This window comes from Haliotis cracherodii, unplaced genomic scaffold, assembly GCF_022045235.1.
Source record: "Haliotis cracherodii isolate W230 unplaced genomic scaffold, xgHalCrac1.p SCAF_5, whole genome shotgun sequence".
Classification (NCBI taxonomy): domain Eukaryota; kingdom Metazoa; phylum Mollusca; class Gastropoda; order Lepetellida; family Haliotidae; genus Haliotis; species Haliotis cracherodii.
The window spans coordinates 17,959,494-17,981,685 of record NW_027266308.1 but is presented as its reverse complement, the minus strand read 5'-3'; the positions used below and the strand labels follow the sequence as shown (position 1 = coordinate 17,981,685).

General features: G+C 40.4%; 2 protein-coding genes and 1 pseudogene across 3 annotated transcripts in view; 1 reads left to right on the top strand and 2 right to left on the bottom strand.

The window, feature by feature from the left end:
• Positions 1 to 22,192, bottom strand: part of LOC139444350 (uncharacterized) — a 254,046-nt pseudogene that overhangs the window by 42,908 nt on the left and 188,946 nt on the right.
• The window catches only part of LOC139444348 (uncharacterized), a 173,638-nt gene that overhangs the window by 142,994 nt on the left and 8,452 nt on the right, over positions 1 to 22,192 (top strand). The window lies entirely within an intron of this gene.
• Positions 6,083 to 6,970, bottom strand: LOC139442062 (uncharacterized). Its single transcript, XM_071222845.1, has one exon. The coding sequence runs from the start codon at positions 6,968 to 6,970 to the stop codon at positions 6,083 to 6,085; it is 888 nt and encodes a 295-aa protein (XP_071078946.1).

Below are 22,192 nucleotides of genomic sequence, written 5' to 3'. Positions count from 1 at the left end.
CGTTATTAGAGGTGCGTTTCTGAAACGGAGAGACAGGAGTCTGTTGAAGCTTTGCGAACATGGGTTATACAGGAAGGAGAGTTCCTTACCATTGCTTCAGAGACAATTCATGGTGTTGTAAAAAAAAGGTAAGTCAAATGAAAAGAAAAGGTTGTCTTGTACCACAAAGACAGAATCCAGTAACACATTCAGCAGTAAAATAGAAGCTGCAGTCTTTGTAAAGAGAACATCATGAAATGTGGAGATGTAATGTAGAGGTATGGATATTTCTGAAAGAAGATGATGCGAAGAAAGCAAATCTTTGCTTCAGGTGTCTTGGTAGAAATCATAGTGGTAAAACATGTAAACGTATGGCACAATCCACAATAGATTGTTGCACAATGACAAAGACGGTATGTACAATATGCGTGACAAAAGATCAAACAGTTCTACCAGGTTAGAAGGTAAATGTACTGAGACTGGAAATGACACTAAGGAGATTCAAAAGGGTGAAGGTGAAAGGTCTCATGCCATTTTACTTAGTGTGGTACAAAAGGCTGTAATAGCACTTCGAACTGTACCAGTGATACTTTCAAATAGCAACAAACATGTCACTGTGAATGCATTATTAGATGATGCTAGTACAAGGTTGTACATCAACGCAGATGTAGCAGCAGAATTGGGTCTCTAAGGTCAGTTACAGAGGATATCTGTAAATGTATTGAATGGGAAAATGGAAACTTTCGAGACTAAACCTGTAGAGTTTAGACTTCAAAGTATTGATGGCGTTGTAAATACAAATCTTACAGCATTGACAACAACAAAGGGCACGGGAAATATGAAGGTCACAGATTGGAAAAGTACAAAAACAATTGGTGTCATTTGCAAAACATTGAATTCCCAAACACAGGGCAAAGTCCATCTGTTGATCTGTTGATAGCCATAGACCACTTAGATCTGCATTGCTCTTATGAAGAGGTTCAAGGAAACCCAGGAGAGCCAATTGCAAGGAGGACACCTCTGGGATGGACATGTATTGGGAATATTGAACATCCAGGGAAAAATCCTCACACTGTGTTTGCAGATGCATACTTCACAAACGAAGTTGATGTTGAACTCAATACCTTGATGTGCAAGTTTTTGGATGTAGAAGATTACACTTCAGAGCTCTTGTTAACGCCTGATGATAGGAATGCTCTTGCTAAAGTGCAGGATACATTGTTGTATGAAAATGAACGTTATCAAGTTGGCATTCCTTGGAAAGATTATGTCCAAAATCTTCCAGACAAATAAATTATTATGACATGGATCTTCGACGGTTGGTAAACATAGAATAGAAACTATGTAAGGACAAAAATTATTCAGCAATATTTGCAAAAAGGGTACATCTGCAAAGTACCTACTGATGAGACTACTGAGTATGGCAAGTGGTACTTGCCTCATTTTCCAATCGTAAGGCCAGATAGATTGACTACTAATGTCAGATTGGTATTTGATGCATCGGCTAAGTATGAAGGAATATCTTTAAATGATGCGATCTATCCAGGTCCAAAACTACAACTTGACTTATTGGACATCTTACTTCGCTTTAGAAAGCATCCAGTTTCACTTGTTTTTTATATTGAGGCAATGTACATGCAAATCAAAATACCAGAATGTGACAGATCATACCACAGGTTCCTTTGGAGATCTTTGAAATTGAATACCTGAAATTGATGTATATGAATTTAGTCATGTAGCACCGCTAAAAGCTGTGAGCATACCTCGATTGGAATTGATGGCTGCCATAGTTGGTCTGGGGTTAGTTTTGACAGTGGCACATGCACTGAACTTTGAAATCCAAACTGTTAAGTTCTGGTCAGATAGTTTGAATGTCCTATGCTGGATAAAATTCAACAGTAGATCGTTCAAAGCATTTGTAGCCAACAGGGTTTGGGAAATACAGTCTGTTACTAATCCATCTCAGTGGAACCATGTTCCCTCTGAAATGAACCCAGCTGACATGTTGTCTCTGCATCACAACTGGCAAACAACAAGTTCTGGTGGTCAGGTCCTGAATTCCTAGAAAAAGAAGAAACAGAATGGCCAGAGCAAAAAAGATCATGGTACAATAATGACAAATCAAGTGACAAAACAGAACAGCTACAGTGATTCTACATGGACATCTTCCTCTAACAAAAAGACATTTATAGAAACATTTCTCAAAATGGTGGCAAAATACACCATGATCTGTGTCTGAGTGGGGAATTCATGTTAAACTGTGGCATATTGTATCTCAGTGTGCTAGCACTCTCAATCGGCATCAGGCAGGCATGCAGGCAGCTATATAAATGTAATAATCTTGGATGTGACGTTAAACCCAATTTTACCTCACCTCAAATGAGTACATCTCAAAAAGTGTTTCCCATATGTTTGCTGAACCATTGTGAGCACACCAGGCAAGTTTCTAATTATTAATCAGAATTTTTGTTAGACTCTGTTTTCCTAAGGAATAAACAAAGGTTCTAGTGAGGGTTTCATTTTGCAGAGCGTAACTCTTAAACTATTAATTATATCAAGTTGAAACTTTGTAAGCACATTTAAGAATTGAACGTCAGTTTGGATGGGTTCATTGAAGTGTGAATGATTTAAAAGCCCTGGTTAAACTGTGTGAACCTCCAAGCTTGCAATTCTCTGAACAAATTAACAAACAATATTTGGGATAAATCAAATCTTAAAAATAGGTTACAGGAAAGTGAACAAAAATATAAACATGACCTCGACGCACCGAGGCGAGGTCAACCTTCAAGCGTGGATTTATATATGACGTCACATAAGTTTGCAAAGAGGTGCATTTCGAGTCGAACGGGAGCATGAGGATGAAATTTATTCTTACTGCTGTTAAAAATGAAGTTTATGGAGCAGTTATGGAAAACACCCCGACACGTGAACCCTCTCATGGCCCTATCAAATTGGGAATATCACCGATTTATGAATGTGTTGCTTGTGTTTGGATAATTTCAAACCAATTCGGACGATGTGGAATGAACTGGTTGGGATTGAACGGAGTGCTCTGAAACTTGTGTGTTTTGTGTTAATTTTCAATGTCAGGGTGTGTTTATTTGGAGTTTTGGATTTGTTGTGTGTGCTGTAATACTTTGCTTAGCTGGTGTTTCTTGTCACCTGAGATGAACCTACTGTATGACCTGATGCCAGCTTCATTTCTGTGCCCCGTCATTCCTCATGTGCTGCCGCTTCTCGGCCTAGAATGCATGGAGTAGGTCGGCCAACTCAAAAAACGGAATAATAATTAAAAATAGTTATTTTCTCGTCTCCGATGACCAATCACTAAAACTGGTAGGCAGTTTTTTTGTGTTTGTTTCTTTTTTAAATTGAAGTTTCTTTCCTTACCTTTTTATGTTTTATGGTTTCTCAAAATCTTAGATTTATTTTCTCGATATGATAGTGAATTGGGTTTTAGTTTGGGATTAATCAGGAGCAGTCACCTTGATCTATGTCAGCGGCCACATCTGAGCAGGGTACAACATTGTTTTCATTGGTGCTAGATTCCTGTCATTTCCGAAAACAAGGCATCAAAGTCAGTATCGCTCAATAAATCAATTTTGTTCACCTCAGTAATTTTACTGAAATCATTTTCTTCACGTGCGTTATTAGTATTGAAAGATCGCCATTCCATATTCACATCACCGTGAGGACAATGCCTCATCTATCTCGATGACATCATCGTGTTTTGATGATCATCTTGAGAGATTACGAGCAATCTTTGAAAGATTGCACAAGAACGGGCTCAAGCTAAAGCCATCAAAATGCCAATTCTTGCAGACCTCTGTTAAGTACCTAGGTCACGCAATTTTCGAGGAGGGTATCAAAACAGACCCTGGGAAGATTGAAGTATTGAAAACCTCGCCAATTCCACGTGATGTTGAAGATGTTCGACGTTTTCTTGGATTCTCCTGCTTCTTTAGACGTTTTGTACCAAACTATGCTAAAGTTGCCAAGCCACTAACCAGTTTGCTTGCTGGTCATGGCGCGACATCAAGTGAAAGATCAAGTCCAACCAACCATTTGGATGGGGGGATGCTCAACAGTCAGCTTTCAGTGAGCGCGATTACCCTGCTCATAAGCTAGAGTTTTGGGCTCTAAAATCGGCTGTAACCAAAAAGTTTCAGGACTACTTGTATGCAACTCATTCACTGTAAAGACTGACAATAATCCCCTCACTTTTGTCCTAATTTCCGCTAAGTTGGATGCAACTGGGCATCGCTGACTTGCAGAACATGCTACTTATGACTTCTCCATTGAGTATGTTCCGGGTGCAAGGAATGTTGATGCAGATGCTTTGTCCAGGTTGCCACGTGAGTCCATGGACATACAAACTGTGTCTGCTCTCTGTAACGGGCAACTTATCTCATCATGTGCCGTGGAGACGCTCTCCCTCTATCATGAGGTGATGAATTGTATGTTGGCAGTCGATGGTATGGAACCTTCCTACTTTGTTGCTGGCCAACAGATGAGAACATATCAGCAAGCTGATTCCTCAATCTGTTCAATTTTGGACCTCATCCGTAATGATACGCGTCCAACCAAGGAGGTTCTCAAATCCATTGACCAGGAACCTGCACTTGGATCAAGGCCGGAACTGAGAGAGTGATATCATCAAACAGCTGTGCAGCATATAGGGTATTCTCAAAAAGCGGACCACTCCGTATCATCCAATGGGTAATGGTTTGTGTGAGCGGTTTAATCGGAAGCTCTTAGGGAAAGGCAAAAGGCAAAGTGGAAAGATCACCTTTCTCACTTAGTACATGCCTATAACTGTTCCCTCCATGAGTCAACGGGGTTCACTCCCTATTTCCTCATGTTTGGCAGACAACGTAGGCTGCCTGTTGATGCTGCTTTTGGTACATCACTGGCCAATATTTCATCACCAGCTTATACTCAGTTTGCTGCTGATCTAGAGCACAAATTACACACTGCATATGAGCTTGCAGCTGCAAACCTTGAAAGGGCTCGGGCTAAACAGCGCAAAGCCTATAATCTTAAGGCACGTGGAGCCACAATCAAGGTTGGTGACGTTGTATTGGTGCGTAACGTAAAAATATGTGGGAAGCAAAAACTGGCTAACTGGTGGGAAGAGGATTATTACATGGTTGATTCTAAACCTCATGCCGACATTCCTGTGTTTAAAGTTCGTAAGGAAGGAACCAGATAATGTCGTGTACTCCACCGTAATCTACTCCTTCCCATTGGTATGAATGGTCAGCCCATACACTGGAGATCTCAACAACCAACATGGATATTGAGAGTTCTCCTTCTCCAGTGTCGGTATTATCCCCAGTGTTGGAATTGCCACCAATCAGCCCGCCATTTGAAAGTTTGTCACCAGTAGCTACACCATCCATGTAGCAGGACTGGGTCCGATGCCCACAGACCACAGACACTACGGTGTTCTTCAATGGCCAATATTTATTTGCAGAAATGCGAATGTGATTTTAAAGAAAAACCACCCAGGTGTGTGGGCCTGGGTTGATATCACACCTGGGGACGATGCCGCGCTAAGTTTCTGCACAGTAGTGCAAAACTTGTCTTGGAATTTGATCTAAGGTTCCCCAAAAACGATCCTTGTGAAAAAACACGTGAATATATATATATCTTTATCCGTGGAGAGGCATATGTGGAGTGACCACAGTCCTTAGGTGTCCAGCATACAGCATGGCTGAGTACCCAAGCTGGCCATACAGACAAAAGGCTCGAGTAGGGAGAAGGCTGGGGCTATTGTATTAGTTCACAGGGTGTGACATTCATAAACAAACCATGCAGTAAGCATGATCGGTAAGAGTGATGTGACTGATGGTTAAGTGTTTAAAGTAGGCTGAGCAATAAAAAAAAAGAATGACTACAACTGCATTTAATTATGTACATGAATTATACTTAAAAGGTAAAATACAAGAAGTAGTCAAAATATGTAACTGCCACATACTTCCCTCCTATGAAAATGACGTCCGCGTCATTCTGGTTGTTCATCAACGAGAGAAAGTAGTGCTTTGGATATACCACTGCTGATGTGACCAATGACGCCGGTAGCTACTAGCTGTTCTATGCGTCAACTCTTCTGCTGCCAATCTGGATCAGTAGTCTGGCGCATCACATATTTTCCTGACGTCTGCCAGGCAGGCTTCCTAGTTTCGCGTCCAGAGCGTCGTGGGAGTGGTATTGGTCTTTGGACAACTTCGGGGTTTACAGGAGGTGATTCCCCTCCAGATAAGTCTTCTTGATCTGTATCAATTTCTTCAGGTTCTACTTCTGTGCAGTCTACATCCATGTCGACCTGCACGTGGTTGTCACCACCAGAAGCATTACCATCTGCCTCAGTAGACACCTGGTCGTCACCGGTTGTCTGTGAAGTAGATGTATCCTCTTCCACAGTACTCCCACTGATGAAAGTGTGTTCATCAGGAACTGCTGGAATGATCAATGGAGCTTCCTCTACTGACTCACTGTCCTCAGTGTCCTCATGGTCTAGTGATTTTGGTCTTTTGGATCTTGGCGCTGGTGTTGGCTTTGGCGTAGTAGATGCCTTGGTGAAAATAGGGATGGATCCTATAGGCAAGAGGTGATTCCGGTGCAGGGTCCTCTTCCTCCCTTCACCAGATTCTCTCTGCACAACAAACACAGGGATATCCTGGTTTGGTTGCGAGAGAACAACATACGCGTCTTCTTCCCAGCGATTTGCTAACTTATGTTTTCCATCAAAGGCAAGAGCCTTTACCAGAACTCTGTCACCTGCTTTGACTATAGCACCTCTCACTTTTAAGTCATAGCCAGTCTTCTGCTTGTCCTTGGCTGTCTTGGATGCTCTAGTTGCAAGGTCATAGGCCTCTTGAAGTTTTTTCCGTAGGGAATCAGAGTATGATGATACTGACTGGTGTCCCTGGCTGGTCTCAATCCCGAACGCTAGATCGATTGGCAGGCGAGGCTCTCGACCAAACATCAAGTAAAATGGTGACTGGTTGGTGGACTCGTGTCTGGTACTGTTATAGGCATGGACTAGTGGAGCAACATAACTCTTCCAGTCTGTCTTCTGGTCTGGCTGGAGAGTTCCTAACATGCTGAGGAGAGTCCTGTTAAAACGCTCCACAATTCCATTGCCCATTGGGTGATAAGGAGTAGTTCTACTTTTCTCCATTCCCAAGATAGTACACAGCTCCTTCATGAGACGGCTCTCAAAATTAGCTCCCTGGTCACTGTGTATACGCTTGGGAATTCCATAGTGTAGAATGAAGTTTCTAAAGAACACTTCAGCTGTTGTCTTTGCAGTCATGTTGCGTGTTGGAATAGCTTGTGCATATCTGGTAAAATGATCTGTAATGACAAGCACACACTGATGACCTCCCTTGGAAACTTCCAGTGACAAAAAGTCAAGACAGACTAACTCCAAAGGCTGTGTGGTAGTTATGTTCATCAGAGGAGCATGAGCATTGGTAGGGGACTTCCTGCGCAAGCATCTTCCACATCTTCGGATCCAGTCTTCTACATCATTGTGCATTCCTGGCCAAAAGAAGCGATCACGTAGGAGTGATATGGTCCGATCTCTACCAAGATGTCCAACATCATCATGTAATCCTCTCAAGGCATCTTCTATGAAAGCAGAAGGCAGTACTAGTTGTTGTTTCTCTTGTCCATCCAGGATGACTTTTCTGTACAAAACTCCACTCTGTAATGTCAGACTGTCAAAATGCCGATAAAAAGCAGTATTGGCTTGACATGGTGGGTAATCCTGTCGTCTGGGTTTCTTCCTTGCTTTCACCAGTTCTATCCATGGCCTAAGAATGTTATCAGATGACTGAGCCATTCTCCAGTCTCGCTGCGTCATTGTCTGAAGATGCTGTCCAGGTGGATCCATATGTGTGACCTCTGGTGTTACAGAGAAGCACAGGGACTGTATAACTGGATGATATTGTAGAGTATTGCATACTGCTCTTACTGATTCAGCTGACATTTGCGAGTGGTCATTACCATTCTCTGTTCCTGGTAGTCTGGAGAGCCCATCTGCATCAGCATTATTGAGGCCTGGTCTGTATACAATGTCAAAATTGTATGCAGCAAGGGCTGCTAGCCATCGGTGTCCTGTGGCATCAAGTTTAGCTGAGGTGAGTACATAAGTAAGAGGATTATTATCTGTGTAGATGGTAAAAGTATTACCATACAGATAATCATGAAACTTTTCAGTCACCGCCCACTTTAGTGCTAGAAACTCAAGGCGATGAGCTGAATAATTTCTCTCTGATTTACTAAGTCCTCTACTTGCATAACTGATGACTCGTTTGATGCCATCCTGTTCCTGGTACAGGACCGCACCAAGACCACATGAGCTGGCATCTGTGTGCACCTCGAACGACTTGCTGTAATCTGCATATCCAAGAATTGGGGGCGAGGAAAGAAGGTGCTTGAGTTGATTGAAAGCTGATTCTTGAGATGGTCCCCAATGCCATGGCTTATCAGAACTTGCAGTTGCACTCTTCTTTCCACGGTTCTTGCATGAAGGATCTGTCCAAGACGGTCCAGATGTTCTTCATATGTTGCTGAGAACACTATGATGTCATCCAAGTAGATTAAACATATTTTGAGGTGGAGTCCATCAAAGCACTCTGCCATGAGCCTCTGATATGTTGCTGGGCTATTACAGAGTCCGAACGGCATACAGTTGTATTCGTAGAAACCTAATGGATCGACAGTGAAAGCTGTTCTTTCCTTGTGGCATTCCTCAATCTCTACTTGGTGATAGCCGCTTTTCATATCCAACGTGCTGTAGAAATTGGATCCTGAAAGGGCATCAAACATCTCTTCTATGCGCGGCAAAGCATAAGAGTCCTTTATGGTCTGTTGATTAAGCTGTCTGAAGTCTACGCACATACGCAGCTTTCCACTTTTCTTGCGCACCAATACAACATTAGATGACCAAGGTGAAAAGGACTGGCGGATGATGCCACTTGCAAGAAGTTGTTGGAGATGCTCCTTCACTTCTTGATACATGGCTGGTGGAATTCGTCTGTGCCTCTGCTTAAAAGGTTGTTCATTCTCTAGGTCAATCCTATGCTTCACTGTTGTCACATGCCCAATGTCCTGTTCTCCAATAGAAAATACATCTAGAAACTGTGAAATAGTTTCCTTTCCAATCCTGAGCTGTTCAGGTGTAACTGCAGCCTCATTGAAATCCATTAAGTCCATGACCGGCTGGCCTTCACCTTGAGGAAATGTCTCAGCTGGAAGATCCTCAATGGAGACAACTTGGAGTTCACATAGCAGGGCACAGGTTGGAATAGACACAGTTCTTGTGGTGACATTGGAGACATGAACTGGAACCATGATCTTCTCTTCATGATGGAAATTGACAAGTGTAGGGGCAATGTCTAGATCAGATGGGATGGCAGAGTTTCTAGTTGGTTGTACAACAGCACATGTGTCCTTGTAGGCAATAGGCTTGTACAAGTATCCTTGGATAACTCTCTCGGTGTTAGGTGGAATGGTAAAACGATTGTGTTCAGCACTTCGAATCTGACCTAATGAATAGTTGTGTCGTGTCAGTTCCTTGTCTTGTAAGAGCATATTACGGAACGCCATATACCATGGGGTATGAATATCAGCCTTTTGAAGAAATTTATTTCCATACTGTTGCTTACATTCATCCATGTAGCAAGGACTGAATGTAGAGACTATGGGAAACTGTTGACACTGTTGACAGGGCTAACAGGGCTCTTGTCTCTATACCATTAACGAAAGCTGTTCCTTCATTAGGTTTACCCATCAGCTTGGATACCTGCTGATTACAGTTGGGTGGGCGTCTGTGTCCAAAGCCTACGGTTTGCCCCGTCCCATAGGCATCTTCCTGTTTAAAGAAACCCTTGAGTGGTCCAGTCTCACTCGACATCCATACTGTAGGTGTCCTGGCTGTTTACATCGGAAACAAATAGGCTCCTGGGTATCTGGATGTCTTGAGGGTTGCTGATCCTGAGGAGTTCCTGTTGTTGGTTGATGCCACCTTCTAACCTGAGTTTCTGTAGGGGGTAGTGACCAATGATGTTCCTGAGGTATGGATTGTGGATGCCAGTACGAATCTGATCCATGTAGTGTAGTAGCTCTCTGGCGGCTGTGTTGGTATTGCCAGGGTGTAGTGTTATCAGCTGGTTGAATATCCCTCTGCTTTTTCAGCTCAGCAACTTCAGTTGATAACTGTTTCAAGATCCCCTTGATCTCCTTCATCTCTGGATCCTGGGCTGCTACAGCGGCCATATTGGGAGTTGCGCTCTTCTTCCCTGTTCTGGCTCCTCTCTGCTGCAGGTCAACCTCTGCTCTTCGAAGGGCTCGTAGAAGATCTGCATAACTGCTACCCTGGTCAAATATATGTGCTGTGAGATCTCGAAGATCTGGCTTGGATCCTGACCACAGCTGGGTCCTCAACATCTCTCCTCTGTTTTCCTGTGGAATGGATCCCTGTGTTGCCGCCTGGTTCAGTAAGTGCTCCAATCTACAATCCCATATTGCGACTTCTTCTGTCTCTCCCTGGCGTGCACCATAAAAACAAGCTAACAATGACTGGTTCCTGTCTACACTACCGAAAATGCTATCCAACTTGGAGATGAGCTGTTGTAAGTCTGCTTCGGGACCAAGGCACATGGCAATAGTGGCTGCCTTCCCACGCAAAGAGTGCTGTACCGTATTGGCGACAGCCTGCAGAGACAATGATTTGTTCTGTAACAAACATTGGACTTGATACTTCCAGACGTTAAAAGATGTCTCGCCCTTCTGTTCACCTGAGAAGGTTGGTAACCTTGGGGCTTGTGTCAAGGTAACTGGTGTAGGACAACTTGAAGTAGGAGGTTGATTCTCCAAATGTCCAAGAAAAGATGCACCTTGAGGCTCATCTTCAACCTTGACCTTGGTCTGAGTATAGCTCTTCATCCACTGCACTAGGTCCTCTGGGCTATCAGCTTTAGGCCAGGCGTTAAGTGCCTTGAAAGCTCCAATAAGGTTCTTTACCTCCTCTGGAGTTGGTTCACTCATAGCGAATGGCAAGAAGATAGGACATAAACTCAAGAGAAATAGGATAGGTAAAGGAATGACAGAGATGAATGTCAAACAACCTGTAAGAGGTTGCTAAGCTAATGACCTAATTGAAAAGAAATAGAAACAAATTAGCTAAAAACAAAACAGTGGGCAAGTGCATGGCAAACGTGTTAGTTGTGCTTCAGTGCTGATGATGGTCATGTATTGGGCCAAAGGGTAAGGGAATGCCCTAGGGTATGCAACTGTAGGCTAAGATGAAACCTACATTAGCATAAAAGTCTTGATATCAAAACATCAGAAAGAGATCCTATCAAACCTGAGCCATGAAACTATAGACTTAAACGCCAGGAAATAAACCATTATCATTGCCTACTTAAGCAACTATACCACTATGTGAACATGAATGTCCCAACAGCAATATCGTAAGCAATTAAACAACACAAAGCCTATTTATGATGTTGAACTAAATTCAATGTTGGTCTGTTTGAACTAATGTTTAATTGCACTTTATTTGATTTATCACGGAAACATTCAAGCATTCATGTATATTGTGACTTCTCACTCACGCACACAATCATAGGAGCTGAGGTTTTTCAACCACTAAATAACAGCTAAACTGATATGTTCACTACTGCAGTGTCTGAGCGCTCATTCTAAGTCTAAACATTTGCAAAACATGCATATAACACATAAAATTTGGCCATGAAATACAGTGCACGAAAAACCACCCAGGTGTGTGGGCCTGGGTTGATATCACACCTGGGGACGATGCCGCGCTAAGTTTCTGCACAGTAGTGCAAAACTTGTCTTGGAATTTGATCTAAGGTTCCCCAAAAACGATCCTTGTGAAAAAACACGTGAATATATATATATCTTTATCCGTGGAGAGGCATATGTGGAGTGACCACAGTCCTTAGGTGTCCAGCATACAGCATGGCTGAGTACCCAAGCTGGCCATACAGACAAAAGGCTCGAGTAGGGAGAAGGCTGGGGCTATTGTATTAGTTCACAGGGTGTGACATTCATAAACAAACCATGCAGTAAGCATGATCGGTAAGAGTGATGTGACTGATGGTTAAGTGTTTAAAGTAGGCTGAGCAATAAAAAAAAAGAATGACTACAACTGCATTTAATTATGTACATGAATTATACTTAAAAGGTAAAATACAAGAAATAGTCAAAATATGTAACTGCCACACACACCAGCACAAACTGCACCAAACAGTTCTATCCCTGGCTTAGGACCGTCAACTCCACAGCAACTACTTCGGCGAGTTGGACGAACCCGAACAAAGCTGGATGGGCAGTTTGTTGTAAAACAAAGTGTCTGGGTGTGAGGGTGTAATTATACGCTCCCACTATTTATTGGCAAGGACGCCATTTCCTAAAGGGGATGTGTATGTAGCCAGGTGGTTGTGCTAACTCTGAATGAGTTAGCCACATAAGTACCACCCTCTCTCGTATTCATTATATATATACTGAGTCAAATAAAAAACTTCACATTCTTAAAAGTAATCCCATATATGATATACAATGGACAAATGTATCAGAGAAGGTAATTTTTAATCATTAAAGTCCAAAGAAGGATTTTAATTAACGGTGGTAACCATAATTTTTTCCAAGCACCTACGGTATTCAGCTTGTGAACACATGATTGGGAAGACGACGACATTGTTGCTACAAAATGGTGCCAAGATCTTGCAAATTCTGTGGTTGGTTCTGGAGAGAGCGCAGACTTCGGCCAAGAGCATCCCAGACGTGTTCGATGGGATTGAGGTCGGGAGACGTTGACTCCCACATTCTGAAGGAAATTCCTTGTCAAAATTGCTGTGTGGGGTCTGGCATTGTCACGTTGGAAGATCAAACCGGGTCCATGTGCTTCCATAAAAGGCAGAAGTTCTGGTGCCAGTACCTGGTCGCGGTAAGCAGCAGTGTTGAGTTTGCCACGGATGACAAGAAGCCTGGAACGTGCATTGCCACAGAAAGCACCCCACACCATGATACTTCCGCCTCGAAATCTGTCAACTTCCTGTACATAACACTGGGCGTAACGTTCATGACGGCGCCTCCACACCTTTGCCCTACCATCAGCAAATCGAAGATTAAATCGGGATTCATCACTGAAGACGACTTGATTCTAATTCCTCTGAGTCCATCGTAAGTGTCGCTGTGCCCAAAATTGACGTTGAAGTCTGTGTAATTGAGTCAGAATCAGCCCGCAGTATGGCCGTCGTGCTTGAAGGTGAGCAGTTCTCAGACGGTTTCGAACAGTCTACCCCTAAACAGTTCATTTCTGGTTGATGTAGCCGTCAAAAATCCGTTACGGAGGTGACGTAAGACAATCTGACAATCCTCTGCATGTGAGGACACACGTGGTTGACCTGGCCGAGGGCGATCAGCGGTGGTACCCGTTTGCGGTGGTACCCGTTTGCACTAGACGCGTCTGTAAATCATAAACAGTCCGTCGACTACAACCCATCGTCCTTGTGTGGCAGTGTCATTTCAATAATTTATCTGTATATATATGGTATTGGTTTTAGACAGTGTAATTGGTGTATTTTATTAGATCATGTACGGTACAAGTTTCCAGCCTGATTGCTCCAAGCTGAACTTGGGCTGGTAAGTTCTTTTGTTTATTGTGAGGGGCGAGAGTATTCTTTTGTCTTGCTTTTAGAGGGCAAGCTTCTATACTAACACAAGCACTAAGTCAGTCTACTATATACAGCTCTCTCTGGACAGTCATGACATGAGAGTCATATTTTGACACGTATTGTGCCCAGGACTTTCACAGCTTCATCTTCACTATAAATCTCCAAAGGTTAGTTTTAATACTAGATTGTAAACATTATGTAGGATGTAATATTTGTTTTAGTACAGCATGTATAATTTAAACATTATTTTAGTGTAGATATACTTGTGTGATTTGAGTGTATGAATGTAATTTATGTCATAAGTACAGTAACGATAATAAACACAGCATTCATGTTTATGATTCTCTGATGTAATGTACTATAATATGTTTTTATGATAAAGGCGACAGATATAAGTATTTGTGTCTGCCATATTGTTTGCCATGAGAAATGTGTGTTGTGTATAATCATGAGCATATTACAGCACAGGTAATGTGTATATTTATGTAGGTTTATATATGACATTCTATTTGAGATAATGTTGGTAGTAGGTTTAGATTGAATTAATATGGCAGTAGATTACTATGTATATTATTTTATGATATTTATATTAAAGTTAGAATGACATGTGTATGTTATTTATAGATGGATCTGAGTGACGAGTGATTTGGCCTACTATCACCTGAGTGCCATACATTCGGTAGGCATAATAATTTAGTTATTCATTGTTTATATTTCATGTATGTATTATATACATCTTGTATATTCAAGTGCATTGATGCAGTTGAAGTAATATGGAAACCATCATATAATATTGTGGTGAATGCATTTTAATTATTATATAAATAACGGTGATAAGTGCAATGTTTTAATGAGTATAATTATTTATTTATTATTTGTTCAATTATGTTCCAGGGTGAATATTGGTATGGAAAATAAACTTGTGGCTTTTTGGTCGCAACTCACCCCCAGCAGGCGTTGGTCTTAACTGTGATATTTGCACCACAATAACCTGCTACACTTGCGACTTCAGCTACGGACATTGGCGTCTGCAACATGCCGATGGCACGTTCAGGTTGCACATTTGAAAGGCCGTAAAGACTTTTGTTTTCTTGTGTTTTCTTTATTTGTTAATGACTGCTAACAAGTATGGCTGAAAACATGTGCAGTATTATGGCCACGTGACCAGTTGCACATGAAAAAACACTTTTGCCACTATAGTGCTTTGCACATGATTTTGATCGATTCACCTGCACAAAAAAGGGTGTTATCTGAAGACAATACGTGGTCATTACTGTTTAAATACACAATAAGTGCCCACAATGATAACTGGTCAAAATGTTAAAAATTTAGGATTGTGAAGTTTTTAATTTGGTTCAGTATATATACATTTTCATCCATTATCACCATCTCTTCAGTCTGTGTTCATTATATGTTGTCCTTGTCTGTAGTTGAATGTCAGCCAACTAACATCAACCTTGATACCCTTTTGCAGCCTCTGTGATTTCACTAGCTTCACCTGGACTTCCCCTGTCTATTTTTAGATATGTCCACCACTTCATGTCACTGTGAAGCATCTTGTCTTCCTTTAATACCTGTCAGATGCTACCTTTCTTCTGATTGGCCCTTTGGTCCACTTCTTTAAACATCCTTTCTCGCCTGCCCTCCTCATGCATTCATATCTGCATGAACTCTTTATGGAGGAAGGACTCTTCTTTCCAGCTTTCCTCCCATCATCTGCTACAGTCCGTTTGACTCCACATTAGAACGATGAATTGCAAAATAACTCAAAATCCGAAATGTTATTGCATGAACACGGTCATTGTGTAGCACGTGCAGACCGTGCTTGCGCTGTGCCTTCCACGGTTTGTCCCCCCTACGTGTCATGTACACATTTCTATACAAAATTACATGATAGTTTCTTAAAGAACTTCATCCGTCATGGGTCTTAAAATAAACAAAATTCAGATTTTGTTGGGTACAGGGTATTCATGGTCAAGTACACTTTTCTGGATTTCGAGTTATTTTGCAATTCATCGTTCTAATGTGGAGTCAAACGGACTGTACACATGAGTAAACAACATCATCATCATTCAAGAACTGCCTCATGTTATGACTAGCAACCCAGTGGCTTGACAACAACATACCACGCCCGGCTACATCAGCAAAGAGCCGGAGTCACAAGAACAATTAACAATAAACGATTTCTTAGCTATAGCTGTGGATGCCGCAGAGAGTCGGTACAACACTCTGGGCTGTGGGAGAGAGGTCTGCTTGGTATGAGTGTCAAACCCCTTCTGCTTAACATCTTACTTACTTAAATTGGGAATTTAACGTGTACTCTCCGACATGCAAAAGGTGGAAGGGGAACTAAATGAAGTTTGTGTTTTTTATGGGCTTAAAATTTTAGGGTTCATTGGTAGCATGTTTGTTGTACTTTTTTAAATGCGGCCAAGTAGGCCTGTTTTGATTAGATATATGTCTAGTGCTTTAAAGGTTTGTAAATCATTTAGGGGGTTTAGTACCCTTGCTAGTGTCATTTGATTGTTGCAATTTAGTGTGGATTGGAGTGTTGTTCCGTGTTGCTGGTAATGTGTGCAATATAGTATTACGTGTTCAGGCGTTTCTTTTAAGTTGCACTGGGGGCATTTACTGGTTTGGTGGTTTTTAATTTGGTGTAGGTGGGAGTTTAACTTAGTGTGGCCTGTTTGTAGTTTAGTTATTACTCTGTCAATTTTTTTGGTTTTATGATGGATTTTTTTTTTTTGAGTGGCTTTTGTAGCAGGTGTTTTAGTTTGCAATCAGATATCTGATAGTTATTTTGGCACTTTTGGAAGATTTTGTCCTTCGTGTCCTGCGTGTTCGTTGCCAAACGCTCCGTGGGCAGGGATCCAAAACTATTTCTATGTCTTTACCTAGTTTACGTAGATTGTTTGATGAGGGTTTTTTGGTGTCTATTTATTTGATCGCTGTGCAGGGCTGTTACTATCCCCATTAATTGGGCTGTGAAAATTGATTGATTATTTGGGAGCCCATAGGATCTTGTTTCTTTTGGGGGTTTGAAGATGTGGATTCCGAATCCTGTGCATTTTGAACCTGGGTCAAAGGACCCATCTGTGTAAATGTGACAATTTTTTTTGTGGTGGATTTAGCAGTATTTGGATCAGTTTCTTTATTTAGTCTGGTGGAGAGAGATGTGTCGATTTTTTGGTGTTTGGAGTTTGGGTGTGGAGGTGTTATTTGGTGCTGTGTTTAATTGTAAATTATTTAGGTTGTGTGTATTTAGGTAATTTATTATGTGTTGAGAGATTGGTATTAATTGAGGGTTTTTGCGAGCTAGAGCTACGAGTCTGGGGCTTATGTTAGTTTTAAGGATTTGTTGGTTTTGTTGGGTTAAGGCCCAGTAATTTAATTTTAGATGTTCTCAGCCTAGATCGAGGGTATTTCGCCTGTTAGTGCCTGTAGCGATATGCACGGCGTGCCATGCTGTGTGCGTGTAATTATCTTGAGTGCTTGATATTGAATTGAATTTAGTTTATCTCTTAATGAGGAGTTTAAAGGGGCACTGATCTAACGCAATTCCCCGGACTGGTTGTTGCCTTTGTTATTGTTTTTTTCCCCGTGAGTACCTGGATTATATGCAACGCAACTGAGCGTGACCAGAGACTGGGCTACCGTCTGCAAGGACAGCTAAATAAACTTGGAGGCTGGAGGCAATATTTGTTTTATGCATTTTTGTATAAACACTGATTGGTTAACTGTGATCTATAAAGATTTCGACAAAGGGCGCATGTTAATTAATTTCTTCAGCCTAAAAAAACAGACAAAAAGAACAGCGGAGCTCATCGGATGTCGTCATTTGGAAATACCCCAGATGGTTATAGTTTAATACTAAAAAAAGTATCCATGCAGTGAAAGCATTTTCAGATTTCGGCTTGCGTCGATAATACGATTACTACTCCCTTGTTGTCATCCACGTTTTCTCGTATAACCCTACACTTGTGTATTTGTTGTCATTCACTTGATGCTCAGTTAATGAATTTATTACAGGTACAATTAGTGGTAGCACCACTTAGATTACCTGACAAAGGTTCCCATTTGGCATTTATTGTGTGTGGGGTAATTATTCAATCTAAATCCAGGTTTGAGGAGAGGTGAAATGTGTGTTATGTAACATGCACGTGGCAGCCCAGCAAGAGATGAATGATCATTTGATTTACTTTTTTTTGTAAATCAACGGATCGTTCCTAGTCATCAAAGGATTAACAGAAAATACGTTGATTGATTAATCACTGTTATCTTGCACAGTGGATATGTCAAGAGTGAGTGTTTACATGTCTAGGTTTACTAAAACAAAGGGAATACACTCATATCATGGCGTGAAGTGCCGATGTAAAAGCAACATACTTTGTTCAAAGGGTTAACTGTTACTACGTTGATTGATTGAACATTGTTATCTATCACTCAATGGATTTTTTAGGAACCGTGGACGTTATGAAAATAGTTGTCACGTGGGCTTTCTCAGCCGACCATTGAGACTTGACACCTATGTTAAACACCTGAAACAATCCAGGTGATCAGTTGAGAAACGAACACGGGTTATAATATCCCGAAACGATATATATCTTTTAAAATATTTGATTGTTACTGAGACACGTGACATCGAATAAGTTTCTTTGTACAGCTGCAGACGAGTGGGATATTGTTCCTTTGTGTGGATATTCACGGATACATTCTTTGAACAAGGAAGCTGCCTACAATTTATACACATAAATTTGGTAGGTTGTAATTATGATATTTGCATTTTGTTTTCCTTCATTTGAACCGATTCGTTCTTGTTTCTCTACGTCTTGGTTGGGAAATTCTTCAATGAGCGATAGACGTTGTTTTCACAGGTCTTTTCCTTTGTAAGCGGTGTATATATTACCGTCAATTTGTAAAATGTCATTCTCTCAGGCAATTTATAAAATGTGCAAATATTTCAGTCATTTTGACTAAAAAATCTGTCCAAATTGATTAAGACGATCAAAAGGGCCTACAAACATCACAACAGATTATTATGTAGAATTAGAAGCCAAACAACATAGAAATGTACTTTTCAACGTAACATTTTCAGTCTCTTGGTGATGGCATTAAACATCAAAATGTTTGGAATTCGTTATCATAATAATATAGATGGAAATGTTTTTCAGTCACTTTGTAAAATAACTCAATATTTAGACGTTTCATAAATTTGTTACACATTTGACAGTAAAAAAATATACACACTATAAAAAAAGCAATGCTCAGGTGAAATATTTACTTTGTGTTGCAAGTCAAAATAGTGTAAACGAAAATCGCAAAATTACCAAGCAAGTGTCATATCAAAACTTCGTCACCATTGCCGATGCTACCCACACAGATACTTACATTTCCTTATTATCTCGAAAACTGTTTTTCATTTTGTTGATCAATGTGACCATATTACTACCCATAAAAGTGACTAATGCGCTTACGAATGGCGCAGCAGAGGTCGCGAACTAGTCTAGATTTCTGCTATACATCCGGGTACTCACTGGGAAAAAACAATAACAAAGGCAGCCACCAGTTCCAGAGAATTGCGTTAGATCAGTGCCCCTTTAAGATGTTGTATATTTGGCATCCATAGTCTATTTCTATTTTTGATCTAATTAGTGATTTGTATAGTGATAGTAGGGTCTCCTTGGAGGCCCCCCAGTTTGAACCTGTCAGGCAGCGTAGTGTGTTTAGGTCTTTTGTGCATCTATTTGTTAGGTTTTTAATGTGAGCACTCCAGGTGAGGTGTTCATCAAAGATAAGTCCAAGAAATTTGGTTTCTTTTTGGAATTGTATGGGTTTTTATTCCCCGCCACGAAGTGGAAGGGGGATATAGGAATGGGTGCCGTCCGTCAGGCCGTCACATTTCGTTTCCGGAGCAGATCTTGAAAACCGTACCATATTTCTTCACCAAACTTGGCACATAGATAGATCTAGTGGTGAACTGGTGCCTTTTGATAGTTTGGGATTTATAAAAAAATTGTTTTTTGAGTTTCCATGGCAACGACTTTGATTTAGACTTAAAATGGCGGTAGTCCTCAACTCCGGAGCAGATCTTGAAAAACGTACTATATTTCTTTACAAAAAGGCCCAGTGAACATGGTTCACAGGAGCTAATGCATTGCACACACCCAACATGTCATATTGGCGGGGGATGTGAGAATTTCATGCTTGTTTGTTTAGTTGTAGTTTGGGGGTGTTTGCATGCATATTTCTGTGTTTGAATACTATCCCTGTGGTTTTTGCGGCATTTAGTGAGAAACCCCATATATTTGCCCATATTTGAATTTTATTAAATGCATTCTGCAGTAATTTTTTTAGCCATATTTATGCTTCTGGTGTGGATCCAGAGGGCTCCATCATCTGCATAATTGGAAGTTTGAATTTTATTGGGTATTCACTCGAATAGGTCATTAATCATAATGTTGAAGAGTGTTGGGCTTAGAATGCTACCTTGGGGTGTGCCATTTTCTAAGGGACAATGGTCCGATAGTGTTTGGTCGACACCCACGGTTATTTTGCGATTAGTTAGGAAGTCTTGGATATATTTTATTATTTGGCCTTTAAGTCCTGCTTTTTTTAGTTTTTGTATTAGCCTGTTATGCCAAACCATATCGAAAGCTTTGGAGAAGTCTAGAAATATGCCTACTGTGTATTGTCGGTTTAGTTGACCCGTTTTGATGTCTTGTTCTAATCAGGCGAGGTTGTCTAAGGTTGATCGGCCTGGGGTGAATCCACTTTGATCTTGGTTTATTATTTTGTTTTGGTCTAGATAGTTTGGGAGTCTATTTTTGACCATTGCCTCCATGATTTTACGTAAGTTTGAGGTTAGGGAGATTGGTCTGTAAGAGTTGTTTTGGCTGGTTTGTTCAGCTTTGGTATAGGGATGACCAATGCCTCTTTTCATGAAGTAGGAACCTGACCATTTTGGTACATGAGATTGTATAGTTTAAGTAGTGATTCCAGAAGATTTTTGGGTAGATGTTAAGTTATTTGGTATGAGGTAAGATCTAGTCCTGGGGTTGTTCCTTTTTTTCTATTATTTAGTACATGGAATAGTTCCTCTAGTGTATATTGTTGGTTAATTTCTAGGTTATCATTTTTGGGTAATTTGAAGAATTTATTTTGATTTTTTAATTGTTTTTGGAATTCCTCAGGGAAGTTACTATTACTACTAATGGCTGAGAAGTGGTCTGCAAGGTTATGTGCTTTTTGTTTAGGGTTTGTTGAGTTATTTGAATAAATGTTTGGTGTTTTTTGTTGTTGTTTGTTTAATCCAATGCATTGCATGTATTTTGCGCCATACTGTTCTTGCGTCTGCTTAACATCTTACTTCTCTATCTATTTAACTAAAATTTAGAACAAAAAAAAGGAATATGATTGGTTGATACATGATGGGGTGTGCCCTATGGTTAATAATTGGCTAGACAGAGGGGAATACTTAATACTGTTAATCCTGTTTGACTGGCACTAAAGTACTCATGGAAATGAAAAAAAAACCTGTTTTGCTGGATTAATAATTGACACAAAGCATTACGTAGATGTAAATACGAAATAACAAAACAACTGGAAAAGTACTAGTCTGGATTTGCTAGTTATTTTACTAGGAGGTAATTTACTAATTTGTAGGCACTTTCAACATTCAAAAATTAAACTAAGTCCAAATTGACATGGCAGAAACAGGCTATAGGCATTATGCAAATTAGCCTGTAAAAAGGTTATCAAAACAACAATAAAAATAACAGCTATGTTTATGTACATAATGATAATGACATGTAAGTTGTTGTTTGAGAAGGGAATATATTACTTTTATGTTCTGATGTTTTGACAATGATACACTATCCCACAATGCCACTCACAAATCACTAACCACTGACAAATCACATGCACGTGGGTTTTCACCTGTCGTCAAGGTGTCATAGGTCATGGGCATTCACCTTGATCTACTAACACCTGGTTATGCTGTTTCACTATAGTCTGTGCTGTTCATATGTTTACACACTTTTACGTGTAAAAAGACATAAAAACCTTTGATACGCTGTATTTGTGCCAAGGCCCAATTAGTAGAGTTGTTTGAATATTTATATATTTTGTATATTAACTGCATTTATTTAAAATCTGAGATCGAAAAAACAGTTTTTTTTCATTTCCATGAGTACTTTAATCTTGTTGACATATTTACTGGGTGCTTGTAAAGAGATTAAGGTATCACTTATAGTCTAGCTTGTATGGGGGCTTATCCTTAATTAGTCTAAATTGAAGTTTTTGCTGAATCTTATTCGAATATAGGTGATGGCAGATTTACTTAAATAAAATAGTTCAAGGCAATCTAAAAAACTGTGTAGACATAACTTTTGTCTTATTGATTAGTATGTCTAGGAGATGGGATCTTGTTACCTTAGGTTAGTATTTATGTAAAAGCTTTAAATCTATTAACCTATGTAGACACAACTTTTGTCTTATTG